General features: G+C 42.2%; 1 protein-coding gene across 2 annotated transcripts in view; it reads left to right on the top strand.

Annotated features, from left to right (window-relative positions):
- Positions 1-13,837, top strand: part of ACLY (ATP citrate lyase) — a 149,591-nt gene that overhangs the window by 52,635 nt on the left and 83,119 nt on the right. For both annotated transcript variants that reach the window (XM_073606120.1, XM_073606121.1), the window contains exons 3-5: positions 1,767-1,889; positions 10,246-10,308; positions 12,734-12,924. In XM_073606120.1, coding sequence (XP_073462221.1) covers positions 1,767-1,889; positions 10,246-10,308; positions 12,734-12,924 — 377 coding nt within the window. The remainder of the gene's footprint in view (positions 1-1,766; positions 1,890-10,245; positions 10,309-12,733; positions 12,925-13,837) is intronic.

Below are 13,837 nucleotides of genomic sequence, written 5' to 3' on the forward strand. Positions count from 1 at the left end.
CTGCCAGGTTGCATACAAATTGAAAGTGTTTAGGTTTGACCTCCTTATTATATGGTTTTGGTAAATCTAAAGGAAAATTGTATAATATATGGCCAACCTTAGTTGGGTGAAAAGTTATCAGATGTAGTCACTGTTTGGCGGCACCAATGCATTTAGGCAGCGATGGGTGTTGCAGCTGCCGAAATATAATCAAGCCGGCAATGGAGATTTCTCCAGTCACGCTACTAGTGTGGATGGGGGAAACCATTGATTTTCTCTACTTTAACCCATGTTCATTAGTAGAACTTTTTCCTCCTAGAACTCTCATGCAATCATTTCACAGTATTTTTTTCCAAATATAACACTTCATCGTGTACTTTCTCTCTAGATAGATATTTTGCACTTCTAAATGCTGAAACGCTTTGTCCTTTGGCTCCCTCTCTGTAGTACTAGTTTCAGGACATCAAGCCTCTTTTAGGCTGGGTTCACACCTGAACCAGACCCAAAAACACACAGGACCCTTTTTACAATCGCACCAAGGCCACCCCGCACATGTGTGAACCAGCTCCATTGAAATCCAGTCTTTATTGAAAGACGGTCCGATTCACATATTTGTGAATTGGATGCAGTTAAAAACGCATTCCAATTCACATATGTGTGAACTGAGCCTTAATATCTCTGCCTATCAGAGTCATGTGTTCTCGCATTGCTCGGCGGTAGACCTGATGTTAGGCATCCTCTGAACTCGAGAGATGATTTTGTGGGGTGCTCAAGCTCATTTCTATTGGGCAGCAGCTTTCTGATGTCTTCCAAGTCTACGAGTATGGTCCATGGGTCCATGTATTCTTATGGAACTAAGTGTTTACAGCCGCCTACCTCCAATCCGATCCAATCCGCTAGAAAAAAAAAAATCCATTCCTCTGTCTCGGCAGATCAGATTGAAGGGCAGTCAGGTGTAAACAGACAGACGGTCCTTGTACAGCTGACTGCCCATAGAGCAGAGCAGGCTGTGTCTGCTCTGCATAAATGGAGTGGACACAGACCTGTCATCTGCCCGCTCTGCCCTGCTCAAAATGGGGTCAGTGGACAGATCCCCTGCTCAGCAAAGAGGATTCCACCCTGTGTGCAAGGGGCTTAACTGTCCACAATAGAAACAAAAAGTTTAGCCTATAGTTCTATTTTAAATAAAAAAGCTATTTGATTTCTAAGGGTTACAGCTTACGTGCCTAACACTAATTTATCATAATTTAATTGCACAGTTATTCTGTTCTGTAATATTTCAATCATTCCTAATGCTTTAGGAATGAAAAATCTAAGAGGAAAAGTTATTCTGTGAGGAATTCCACAAAAACCGTTTTATTAGATGTGGGAATCAGTGGTCTAAATCACTCATTGGGGTCTTGTGTCTCTTATGCTACAAGATTTCTCTCTTGGAGTCTCTGTCCATGACACTCTACCCCTGCACTTATTTTAGTCCTCAAAAATTCTCCAAGGGAAATCCAACAGCGAATGAGAGAGTCACGTGTGATGGTGGACACAGGTGATTGGACGTAGGAAATACTGCGGTATAAGCTAATAGAAGAAATCATTGTTATATTTACTAAAATACTCAAAATAAAAAAAAAAAAATCATGGTATGATTTAGTCTGCTGTAGACTTTGCCCAAACCTGAAATATTTTATTGGTTAAAATTATTTTAACCCTTTAGCTTTTTCAGCTTTCTTATTGCTGTGATAGATCTAAGGTAAATCTTTTTTGCTTATTACTTTTGTACTTCTCTTTTCAAGCCTCTGGTAGTGAAACCTGACCAACTTATCAAACGTCGTGGGAAGCTGGGACTTGTAGGAGTTAACTTAAATTTGGACCAAGTAAAGATTTGGCTGAAGCAACGTTTGGGACATGAAACTACGGTAAGTGTATATATCTCTGTACAGATTTGCTAGCTATGAGATTAATTGCATGAGGTGGGTGTGTATGTATGTATGTATATGTATATGTGTATGTGTGTGTATATATATATATATAATATATATATATATACTAATTTTGTTGGTGACACCCAACCTATTCAAAGTGTAAGTTCACCTTTTCACAAAAAATGAAAAAGGTGATCTAACACCCTACACCATGGGTGCTCAACCTGTGGCCCACCAGCTGTTGCAGAACTACAAGTGCCATGATGCACTGCAAGTTGCTGACAGTTCTAGGCATGACTCCCAAAGGCAGAGGCATGATGGGAGGGCCAAAGTTTGAACACCCCATGCCCTACACCCTCCCCACACACCTGATCCCTGCTGCACTTACCTCCTGGGGTGATTAGCTGTCAGTGCCCAAGTAGCCAGTGCAGAGGTTTGGAAATTTGAAAGCCCATTCGTCTTCCCTTTCTTTCCTTGGGGCCATATATGCATAGGTTTATGTTTAGCCTGGGGACTGAACAAGAGAAAATCAACAGATTCCTCCATCCACGGTTAACAGGACGGAGGAATCCCCTCTGACTATTGTATTCAGACCACCCACAGGTTTTAGAATACTCAAACAGCAACTGACTGGACGCTGTCACTATTTGCTGATAATTTGCTACCCTGCCAAACTGAATTTTAATTTGGCTTTTATCAAATCAGGTGGTTCCATGTGAGCATTTTAGCAGGAATTAGCTGAGATTTGAGCCATCATGGCCAGCTTTAGGATAATGAATGGGTGTGTGATGACATCCTTCACAGTAATTCCATCTTTCAAGTGTATGTAAAGTATAAACCCAAAATCTAATTTTCAGTATGTCCACCATCATACCTCACTGTATGCATTTTTAATGTGTTGCAAAGTTTCTTACCCGCAGCTCATTGGAATTTTTTCTGTTCTTCACAACTATTTTTTTTCCCCCGATCATACTTGCCTAGGTGTATGCAGCATCGGTCTGATGCTGCAGTCTGTCCCCCGGCGCCTCTACACTGAGAACTGAGCGATCAAACACTGCCGATCGCTCAGTTTTCAGAGCTCTGTGAGCAGAGAGATGTAGCCTGTCAGTCACAGCTCTCTGCTCTTCAGTGAGCGAGGAGGGAGAAGTGCTGAGCTGTGGAGGGGCGGGGCCGGCCAGCTCAGGCTCTCAGCAGCTCGCTGAGAGGCTGAGGTGGGAGTCGGTCCATCGAGGATGTCAGCAGAGAGCGGGCTGAAGCTGAAAATGGGTCACAGGAGTGCAATTTGTTTTGCACTCCTGTGACCCATTTTCAGCTTCAGCCCACTATAGAAGGACTTCTTTATGAAATTCCATGCCTAAATCAATCTGCACATTAAGGACTCATTTACATAGGTGGCAGCCCTTGTTGGACCTCTGAAAAGATGAATCTCTTTTTGGGCTCGATTCACATCTTTGCATGTTGCTTTTTAGCGTGTCTGCAGTGTTTTTTTTTGCAGTGCTTGCCGCGTTTTTGGACACACGTTTTTACCGCGACTTTGCATGTTTTTTTTTTCTGTTTTGTTTTTTACACTGTATATAGCTGGTTGCTAAGGAGGGGTCCGGGAAGCCAGCCGCCGCTTCCTTTAACAACCGATGCATCATCAGCTGTCAGTGGGCTTCCCCGCTGAATGTAAAAAAAAAAAGTATTGCAGGCTAAAAAAAAATTTTGAAGAAAAAAAAAACAGCGTGGGATCCCCTCCCAAGGTACATACCAGGCCCTTGGGAGGGGACTCCCCATGCCAATTTTTTTTTTTTTTTAAATGGGGTGGGGTCTGTGCCCCCCCACCCCAAAGCACCTTGCCCCCATGTTGATAGGGGGACAAGGGCCTCTTCCGACGACCCTTGCCCAGTGGTTGTCGGGGTCTGCAGGCGGGGGGCTTATCGGAATCTGGAAGCAAGGGGGCCCCCAGATCCTGCCCCCCCCCCCCATGTGAATGAGTATGGGGTACATTGTACCCCTACCCATTCCCAAAAAAAAGTAGCGTAGTGTGAAAATATACAGTAGACAGTTTTTGACAAGTGTTTTATTAAAAATATCTTCTTCTTCCCCGCATCTTCCTCCTCCGGGCTTCTCCTCCTCCCGCTGCTTCTCCTGCTCTTTTTCTTTCTCCTGTTTTCTTTGTCCGGTGTTCTTCTTCCTCTGCCGCTGCTGACCCTCTTACGATGCTGCGTCCCGCTCTGTCTACCTGTCCCCGTCAATGTCAAGCATGTCTTAGCTAGTGATGGGGGCGTGGCCACCGGATGATGTCATCCGGAGGCCCAGTCCCCTTGTGAATTCACCGCCCGGGGCAGTGTTCTCCTCTGTGTATGACTTATAAATATAAATGCTGCAAATACCTAGTTTCACAGCCGAGATTGCGATCACATGACCAGCCAGCTCTCTCCTCCTCCCCTCCAGACTGACATTAGCAGGGGAATCTCAGCCCCGCCTGTTCCATCTCTCAGAGGAGGAAAGGAGAAAGCTGGCCAGTCATGTGATCACAATCTTGGCTGTGAAATTAGGTATTTGTGTGTGATTTATAAAAATAAATGCTGTAGAGGGGGACACTGCAATAGGAGGCAGTGCTGATGGTGTATACAGGTAAGTGTGGCTTAACAACCACTTTAACTTTTACAATTGGACAAATGCTTGACCTTGATTTGTCTGTTCTCTGGACTCTTGTTCACACCATATGCACATAAAAACTTATGGGGGAAAAAAAAGCACAGATTTGACTTGCATAAAGTATTAGTTTTAGTCCCTCAACCTGGTCCAGACAAGACGTGTTGATTTTATGATTCTGGGCTCACACCTTATATTTATAATAGCGGAGCCTTACCTCTCCAGCGATTTACTTAATTTTTAAATTAAAGTTATTTGTAAAGGGTTTTTTTTTTTTTTTTAATTTTTTAAAAATTTTTATAAACGTGTTATACTTGACTGCTTTGTGCAATCCTTCTCTTCTGGGGAGCCCCAGCGGAGCTCCTGGCCCCTCCTCTTCATTGGGTACCCCCACAGAGAGCCACTTTACATAGGGCACCTGTATGGGCACGCTCACAAGTTCCGCTGCTGCGTCCATTGACACAGACAGCAGGACCAATGGCTCTTGCTGCTATTAATCTATCCAATGAGGACAGAGACAGCAGCTAGAGCCGCTGGGCCCGTGCTCATCGCTGGAACGAACGGGTTCAGGTAAGAAAAAGGGGGGCTCTGGGAGGCAGCTGCAACACAGAAGGTATTTCACCTTATTGCATAGAATGCATTAAGGTGAAAAACCTTGAGACTTTACAACCCCTTTCTTTTCAAAATGTTCCCTGTCAAACTAACTGTAACTTCATCTCGCTTCTCTCCTCTGCCTGCGCTTAGCGCCTAGCGCTGATAATACATACTCAAAAAAATCTGCCATTTAAGGCTACACTCACATGGCCGTAACACAGTCGTAAAAATGTTACTGATTATAAGGCAAGGAACAAAAGCTCCTGCATGAATGATCAGTGAATAGATCCTTTTTTTTTTTTTTTTTTTTTTTTTTTTTTTTAATACGTAAAAATTGTGCTGTTCTTCTTTAGTATGTGTATATGCATGTACTCAGCAGCCGGTTTTTTGGATTTTGTGTTATGGTTCTAAATGCATTGCATGTTTGTGCACCTGTATAAATGTCTCCATTGAAATCAGTGCAGCTGCAATCAGATCTGTAAATTTTGTTTACAGCCTTGTGAATGAGGCCCAAAAAGGTCGCTGTCAAGGCAAATTGTAAGAAAAGCAATGGTTTCGTTAATTGACAGTTTTACCCCTGTTTAGAAGCTGGACAAAATGTCGACTTTAAGCCCAGCTATGCTGTTGGGAATGCCTTTATAACTTGACACCTCTGTTGTGATTAGGAGAGAATATAGCTAAATAACTGTGCATACGGCTTCTCCGATCGATCAGGCTACGATAATTGATCGAAGTAGCCTATGTGAAGTCAAAGGTTTTTTTTTTTTTTTTATATTTTCGATAGAGTAGGAAAAAGTTAAAACCCCTGTCAGTTTTTGCTGCCTTTGTTCCACTGGGGAAAATTCCCTTCATTTTCTGTAGACACAACAGGAAGTGAGGAAAATACCCCCTTGGTTCTCACTGGAGTGGGTGTCACCATTGGAAGATTTCCCTTCTATTCCTGTGACGTTGGTCACCAGGACAACAGAGAGTAAAGCTCCCTAATGCGACTCGGGCCACAATACAAACTTGACCCAACACCTTACTACTCCATCCATAACAAAAAGAATACAAAAATTGCTTTTATATACACATCAAGTGGAGACTCCGATTCTTACATTTGCCTATTCCTGATGGATTTTCCAATCTTCTTTTATATATTTTGTCTGGTCACTTTCCATTGTTTTCTACTCCCCCCCCCCCCCCCCCTTTTTTTTTTTGTATATTCCAGATCTAGTGCTAGTTATTATTTTTAGCACCATAATCAATTAACAGATTGATGGTTAAAGGAAAACTTTCTAGCTAGTTGGCAAACAACAAATGTAAAAATGGAGTATATTTACATATATTATGTAGATCTATCCTTTTTCCATATTTTTATTTTCATAGGATGAGCATTTTATGGAAACGCAACGTGCCGCTTGGTTGCCTATAGCAGATCTATATACAGTTCACATAAACATCTTGATCTTTTTCCATTCTGAACACCCATATTAATATGTGTCTGTAATGCATGGGTCTGCTTGTTTTGAGCTGTCAAAGCATCCAATTAACAGGATATATTCTCGGTCTGCGATTTGGTGCTGGAAGATTGATTGGCTGCCTGCTGTCAGAACACGGTGTGTGATTTCGTGCTCTTGACTAGAAAAATAAAACAGTGACCTGATCTGAATTTTAAATGAAAGACACTTCTCTGTGTAGAAAAAAGTTCAGCCAAGAAATTTCTCCCGAGTTTGTATTAAACCTAATTTACAGAACATTGCAGTGCCATTGATCTCCCTGCACCCGTACCAGAGGCGTGTATAAGCATGACTGTGGGGTGTGGAACGTCTTGGCTGCCCATGTCCCTAGTTTGAAGTGACGGCTTCCTGACAAGATAACTCGGGTGGGTTTGCACCTGAACTCATCCCTGTAAGGCACCTACCTGGTGACCTTTACCAATTTAAAAATATTGCAGGTAAAAGCATTTGCAATGCTTACTTTCTAGCATTTTTTAATTTCCCTAAACAATTTTTTTTTTTTTTTTTTAACTTGCTAGCAAAATGTAACTAGTTAGTTCCCAGGCACGTCCCCCTCCATCCTTTCATGTCATAGCCCTCTCCTCTTCTGGGATTGTGTAGTTACTGTCTGTGCTGGCCCATCTCCTCTGCCTCTCGTCTCACCTCCCACATAACGTTTTATGTATTAGCCAAGGAAGGGGCAGAGGGTTGAGCCATTTTATTGGCACTGGAGTGACAGCTTTGAGTCTTCTGGGCTGCTGACATCCACACCCAAGATGGTGGCGCACAGCAGCAATCTTAGAACTTTTAGATGTGTGCACAAGGGAGGCTTTTACAGGTAAATAACAGGCATAAGGTACCTTTTAAATGCACATAATCGTATGCGAAGATTCTGGTTGAAAGGAATGATCTGTTGACAGTGTTTCTTTAAATATTGAGCAAAACACGTGCAGTACCGTCAATAAAAGGAACATTAAAGCCTTAAAGCATTAAAGTGCAGCCAAAATCACTAAGGCAGGCCACAGGTTGCAAGAAAGAAAATCACTCGATTTTTCCACCATCAACGCTGACTGTGTTGATGGGAGAATCCCTTCCGCGGCCCTATTGTGTTCTCCTGGTGGGGGGCGCGCACGTGGGACCTGTTCTTGACGGGAGAACACAGTGATTATTGCTAGCGACTATAGCTGCTGCCAGTAATTTCATGCCAAAAGTCTGATCAAATTGGGTACATTTAATCTGCCCATATATGGTTCTAATGTCGGCCGGGCCTTGCTATTGCCGTCTATATGGCTGGCTTAACAGAAGAGGAATTGATACACAGGACACATCCTACGGACTGTGAATTATGTCCATTGTGCTGGTGTTTCTCTATATGATTTTGGCTGCACTTTGGCTTTAAAGGATAGAAATGATGGCACCCATTGCTGACTTTGTTTAAAATTGTAGTTCCAACAATCCTTTACTGCTGATTGATTCGCTGTCATGGAAGAAGAATGCATCCACTAAAGTGTTGGGACATCTAGTCTACCTGTGTGTGTGTGCTGAGTAGTGAAGCCAGAATCAGGATGATGGTCCCATATCGCGCACATTTTAAAAACACTTCTTATGTTGTACCTCCCAATATTGCTATCTTCACAATCTCTCTTCAAAAGCCCGGCATACACAAAATACAATAATGCACCTAGGAGATCTTTGAAGGTTTATGGCATGAGGTTTGTTTTCCTCACAGCATAGCTCTTCTACTATGTCAGTCATTGAGCTCCCTTCATGTTCCTCTTGCCATCAGCAGTGTGGGATAGACAATAGAAAGGCATTGTAGTAGCCTCTGGAGAAAAGTGTTTTACAGCTTAATGCTGTATTGAAGCTTTCACAACTGTTTATTATAGCATTGCCACCGGTACTGTGAGATGAAGGGAGCACTAGGCAAGAAGCTTAGAACATGGCATTAGGTAATTGAGAGCATATCTGCCAGCATTGTTACAATTTTGTTTGAGTCGAGTTGCCCTTACTAATGCTTGGTCTGGATAGTAACAGTAAAGCCAGCAATAGAGGAAGCGATTTCCTGTGGTTGCAGGAAAGAAAATTGCTCAATTTCCCCATCAACACAGAGAGAGTCCTCCCGTGGAGCCATTGTGTTCTCCCAGTGGGGGCGGGAGAACACAGTGATTACTGCTAGGGGCTATAACAGCTGCTTACAATAATTGCATGCAAAATCCGACAAAGTCGATCGATCAACTTGGGTACATTCAGCCTGCCCATACATGGTTAGAATGTTGGCTAGTCCCTACTGAACTGGCCAAGATTCAAAACCGTCTATGGTCGGCTTACGTGAGCCTCCTTTGGCTAAAGCCCTGGCCATTTTATTGTTTGAACCATGAAGTGCCTCTAGTCCAGGGTAGCTTTCCATCATATGTGAAAAATGTATTTTTATATGCACATAACTGCTTAACAATCGCCGTCAATTGGGAGGTAAAAGAAAGAAAAAAAAAATTTAGCCCTTGAAAGGCTGTGAGGTGGAAGTGACATCAGACATCACTCTGGTCCTCCAAGGGCATAGAGTCGAGTGGGGGCCATCTTGCCCTCACTCGACTTCCTGCCCATCCCTCCACCAGGTTGGATAGTTTCCACCTTGACTGGTCTCTCTGTAGACTGGGAAATGATCGGGAAGCAGCTGGAGGGGGTAAACCCCTCCCGCTGCCTCTAAAAGTGATCTCTTGTCGAATGCCCCACTGAAACTGCTTTTATCTTGTAAACAATCGTCCACAGAACAAGATGATACTGGATTTATGGCAGCTAGCCATAATAAATTAATGACGTTAATGCACTGTGGGTAGTCGTCAAGTGGTTCCCACTTCTTTTTGGATAAGCAAACTAAATTTATTTATTTTGTTTATTTTTTTGTCTTCTCTTGTAACTAGTTGTTTTGTGATTTGTCTGTCTACTATTGAATGATTACTACTTTTATTTTTTATGTTTTTTTTTTTTTTTTTTGTTTTGTTTTTTTTTTTTACATGTTCGAAATAAACTAAAACGAACTGATCTCTTTTTATATTGACTCCTTTTGTGTGAAATACCTGGTGTTGTTGCAGGCCCCCCTGCTTTTCTATTTCAAACTGGCCACACTAAGCAGGAGAATGCATATATTTCAGTGTGGTCAGTTTTGTGGTTGTGCTGGGAGAACAGCCTGCCTGCCCTCCAATGGTCAGACTTGTGTTGACATGACCCCTCCCACAGCCATTTACTGAGAAGACCAGAGTACTGCTGTTTCTCCACCCCCACCTCTCTAAGCTCCTTATGTAGAACAGATTATGTGATTATCTATAAAAAAAATAAAAATAAAAAAAAGTATTTATAACGAGAAAAAATAAATAAGAATATATATTGATGGCAAACAAATCTGATTTCTTGTATATCATTACAGTGGATTATAATCTGAAGTACTAGGTCACTAAACTGGAAACATTAGACTCAGTTTGTTCCATGTAATTTTGGATTTGGAATTGTAGCCTCTTGTCCCATAATTCTGTGTTGTACAAATTCAGTTTGATGGATATCACGTTGTTAAGAGCTGAAATTGCCTCGAAATATAATGTTGCTTGGTTGTTGCACAGGATATTTTATTATTTCCTTAATTGCAGATAGCCAAAGCAAGAGGAACTTTGAAGAATTTTTTGATCGAGCCATTTGTTCCTCATGGACAGGTAAGCTTAAAATTGAAAGTGCAGAATGTGTGTTTTTTTTTTTTTTTTTTTTAATTCTATATCTATACTTGTTGTTGTGGCCCTTTTAGAATCTGCTTCTGCCTACCACCATCTCTCATTTATTTATATAACCAAAGCTAGGTGCAATCCTAATGATGTAAAGTTTATTGACCAGGTTAGCAGAGACCAAGACCCCCTTTCACACTTGGACGGTGCAGGCTTTACCAATATTATAGCGGCACTTTTAACCCACCAGAAGGTGTTAAAAGCGCCCGCTTAGTGCTGCTTTTAAATCGCTTTTGCGGTGCTTTGAAAGCAGTGCCCATTCATTTCAATGGGGCAGGGGCGGTGGAGGAGCAGTGTGTACACCGCTCCTCCACTGCCCCAAAGATGCTGCTTGCAGGACTTTTTTTCCTGTCCTGCATGCGCACCGCCCCAGTGTGAAAAGCACTCTGGCTTTCACACTGGGGTGGCTTGAGAGGCACTTTTCAGGCGATATTTGTAGCACAAAAACGCCTGAAAAGCGCCCCAGTGTGAAAGGGGTCTTAAGGTGGGTATACACATAACCTGTAGGCTGAACTAAAGTAAACTAAGATTCCCCCATCCACGTTATACAGTGTGGATAGATGAATCTCCTGCTGCAGCTTTTGCATTTTTGTTCGCTTGGGGGCCCTGAACTCCTGCTGCAGCTGATTGGATGCAGCCGCTGATCAGTTGATATTTTTCCACCTGGATTCTTTAATGTCTCAAACAATGGATATCAGACAGAAGGTAGCAAAATTTGTACAGTGTTTTCCCAGTTCAGCAATGTTCCTGCTCTTTCATTGCAAATACTGTCTTAGCTGTGCGAGAATCCCTGACTGAGACTCCGGGGGGCGGGGGGGCCTTGTCATGTTTTTGATAAACAATCATTATGCCAAGAAGAAAAATCATTGACTTCAGACCATTGTAAATTAGAAGGTCCGATTTCCCCAAAGCCCCTTAAAGTAGCACAATTTGATTTATGCGTACAACACCCACTGTAATTTAAAGCTCAACCCCTGGGAAAATGTAAAATGATCCCTTGCACTGGGGCATCTGCACTACAAGGGTATATAGCTTGTTTTGTCAAGGGGAGAGGAAAAATTGTTTGACTTACCTGATCCTCCGTTCTCCCAAAAGATGGCTCTGCCGGTGAACTGTCCCTAGGTGTCATCACATCCAGTGTAGAGCTGTGGACCTGCTGTTGGTGTTGATGACACTGGGACCAGTGGCGTGTGAGGGGGAAGTGGGTGTGGAGACTGGTCTAGCTGCTGGGTGGAACAGATGATTCGGCCAGTAAATCTTTTTTATTTTTATTTATCCCCCCCTCCCCCCCCGACCTAAATGAGCAATTAACAAGCACTGCCCCACTGCATGGGGTAATTATTTAGTTGCCTCCAATTGAGCTTTAAGCAAGTTATTATTGCACTGGACCATAATGCTGCTGATTGCCATGTAGTGTCATGTCAGATCATGTATGGAAATCCGGGATTCCTAACTTCTTACGTGTCTATTGTCACCTCGAGTGGAACGATCAGCTTTTGACTGTTAATAAATTTACCATCCCCCAGTTCTGTGTTTTTTGTAAGGTTCCATTCACAGCTGAGCAATCTGAATCGTGGCAAATCCCGGGACGCTTTTGCGATGCCATTACTACTTAATGACACCCCAATCGCGGCAAATCGCAGCGAGTGATGCTGTTGCTTAAAAGAAGCTCCTGCTTCAAACGCGGCGAAATCGCACCACGATTGGGGTGCAATTAAGACGTACTGGCATCCTGCGATTTGATGCAATGCAGAATCGCAGAAATTCCACCCACGCTTCAGATGACTCAGGTGTGGATGGAGACTAAAGTAAACTTTGATCCATTTGTTTGATAGATTAAAGAGGAACTGCAGTTTGCTCACCTAATTTGTAATAAAAACATATTTGCCATTCTGAAGCTTCCCTCCAACCACTTTGCATATTTTATATACAGTATACTGGGATTCTGTACTTTCCAAATATGCTGCAGAAATCTCTCTCCACTAAGTCTGGCTGCTTCCATCTTAACTGTGGGCAGCTGAAGCTGCTGCCTGTTCACTTCCTGGATTTACACAGAGGCACACCTACAGCTCTCATTGGCCCTCTTATGACTCATCCCCTCTCCCTTCCTGGCAAACTCTCACAAGAGAGAGCTGTGTATGATGTCATAAGCCTAGGCTTTTTACCAGACAAGAAACAGGAAGTGGGATGTATAAGGTATTTACTGGCAGAAAAAAAATGTTTTCCTTTTCAAAGTTAAAACAACAAGAGGATTTAATAGATGGAAAGTTGAAAAAATGACTGAAGGTCCACTTTAATATCTGCCTGACCATGTTTACCCTGGAGGCCGATTGTAATGTTTCGAATTGCTTTTCTGCAGGAAGAGGAGTTCTATGTTTGTATCTATGCAGCTCGGGAAGGGGATTATGTGTTGTTCCACCACGAAGGCGGTGTGGATGTTGGTGATGTGGACGCAAAGGCTCAGAAGTTCCTGGTTGGTGTTGGAGAATGTTTGACAGAGCAAGATGTGAGGAATCACTTGCTGGTCCATGCAGCGCCCGATAAGAAAGAGTGAGTAAAAGAAGACTTCTGGGTAGCATTGGGTATTTGCGCTTTAAAAATTCAACATATATTTTAAATTTCTTGCTGCATTTACCTTAAAGTGGTATTAAACCCAACAATGAAATTCAATATATTGCAGCTAACCAGTTTTTGGATGTTATGGCTGCATTTGTTTTTTCTATTATTCAGGCTTTTTTTTTTTTTTTTTTTTTTTTTTTTTTTTATCGCTTTATTTTCACCAGATGATGCAGCCATTCTTTTAGCACACCAAGCTGCCCAGCAAAGGTGGCAGTAAAAGTGCTGAGACAGACTATTTACCACTGACAGGGGTTTTATTTATATAAAACCTTTTTCCCAAAAGGAAAAAAAAAAAAAAACATTTGCTGTAACTTCTTTAAAACGTGTTAGCAGGAGTTCAGCTTTCATTTTCTAGTCAGGTCCATCTAAATGTACTAGTGCATCCAACACTACCTCCTCCACAGATTGACAATGCTTCTGTCCAAAGGTGTCTCTGTTGCTCCTTCATAAGGTGGAGTCATACTAGGACAGGAAGTGTTACTGGCAGGATCACCAGGTGAAAATATAGGGGGAAAAGCCAATAATATCTACCGGTATTTTATTTTTTTGTTTACCGTAATACCACTTTAGGTTAATTTTTAATTGCCCTTTACAATTTTTACTATTCTGCTCCATTCTTAATATTGTATAGGATATAAAGATTTTGAAAAAAACATTAAGATAAGATACCAGCCTCACGAGGAGCTTTCAAGCAGTTGACAATTCATATATCCGCATGGTTAGAAGGAGCAGAAAAGCAAAACTACTGAGTAGCTCTGCAAAGCAGGACGCAGAGACCTGCGTAATGAGCTAATATTAATGATATTAATAAGATATGTAATGAGCTAATATTGCTGCCCACCAT

The sequence above is a fragment of the Aquarana catesbeiana genome, linkage group LG12, assembly GCF_042186555.1.
Source record: "Aquarana catesbeiana isolate 2022-GZ linkage group LG12, ASM4218655v1, whole genome shotgun sequence".
NCBI lineage: Eukaryota > Metazoa > Chordata > Amphibia > Anura > Ranidae > Aquarana > Aquarana catesbeiana.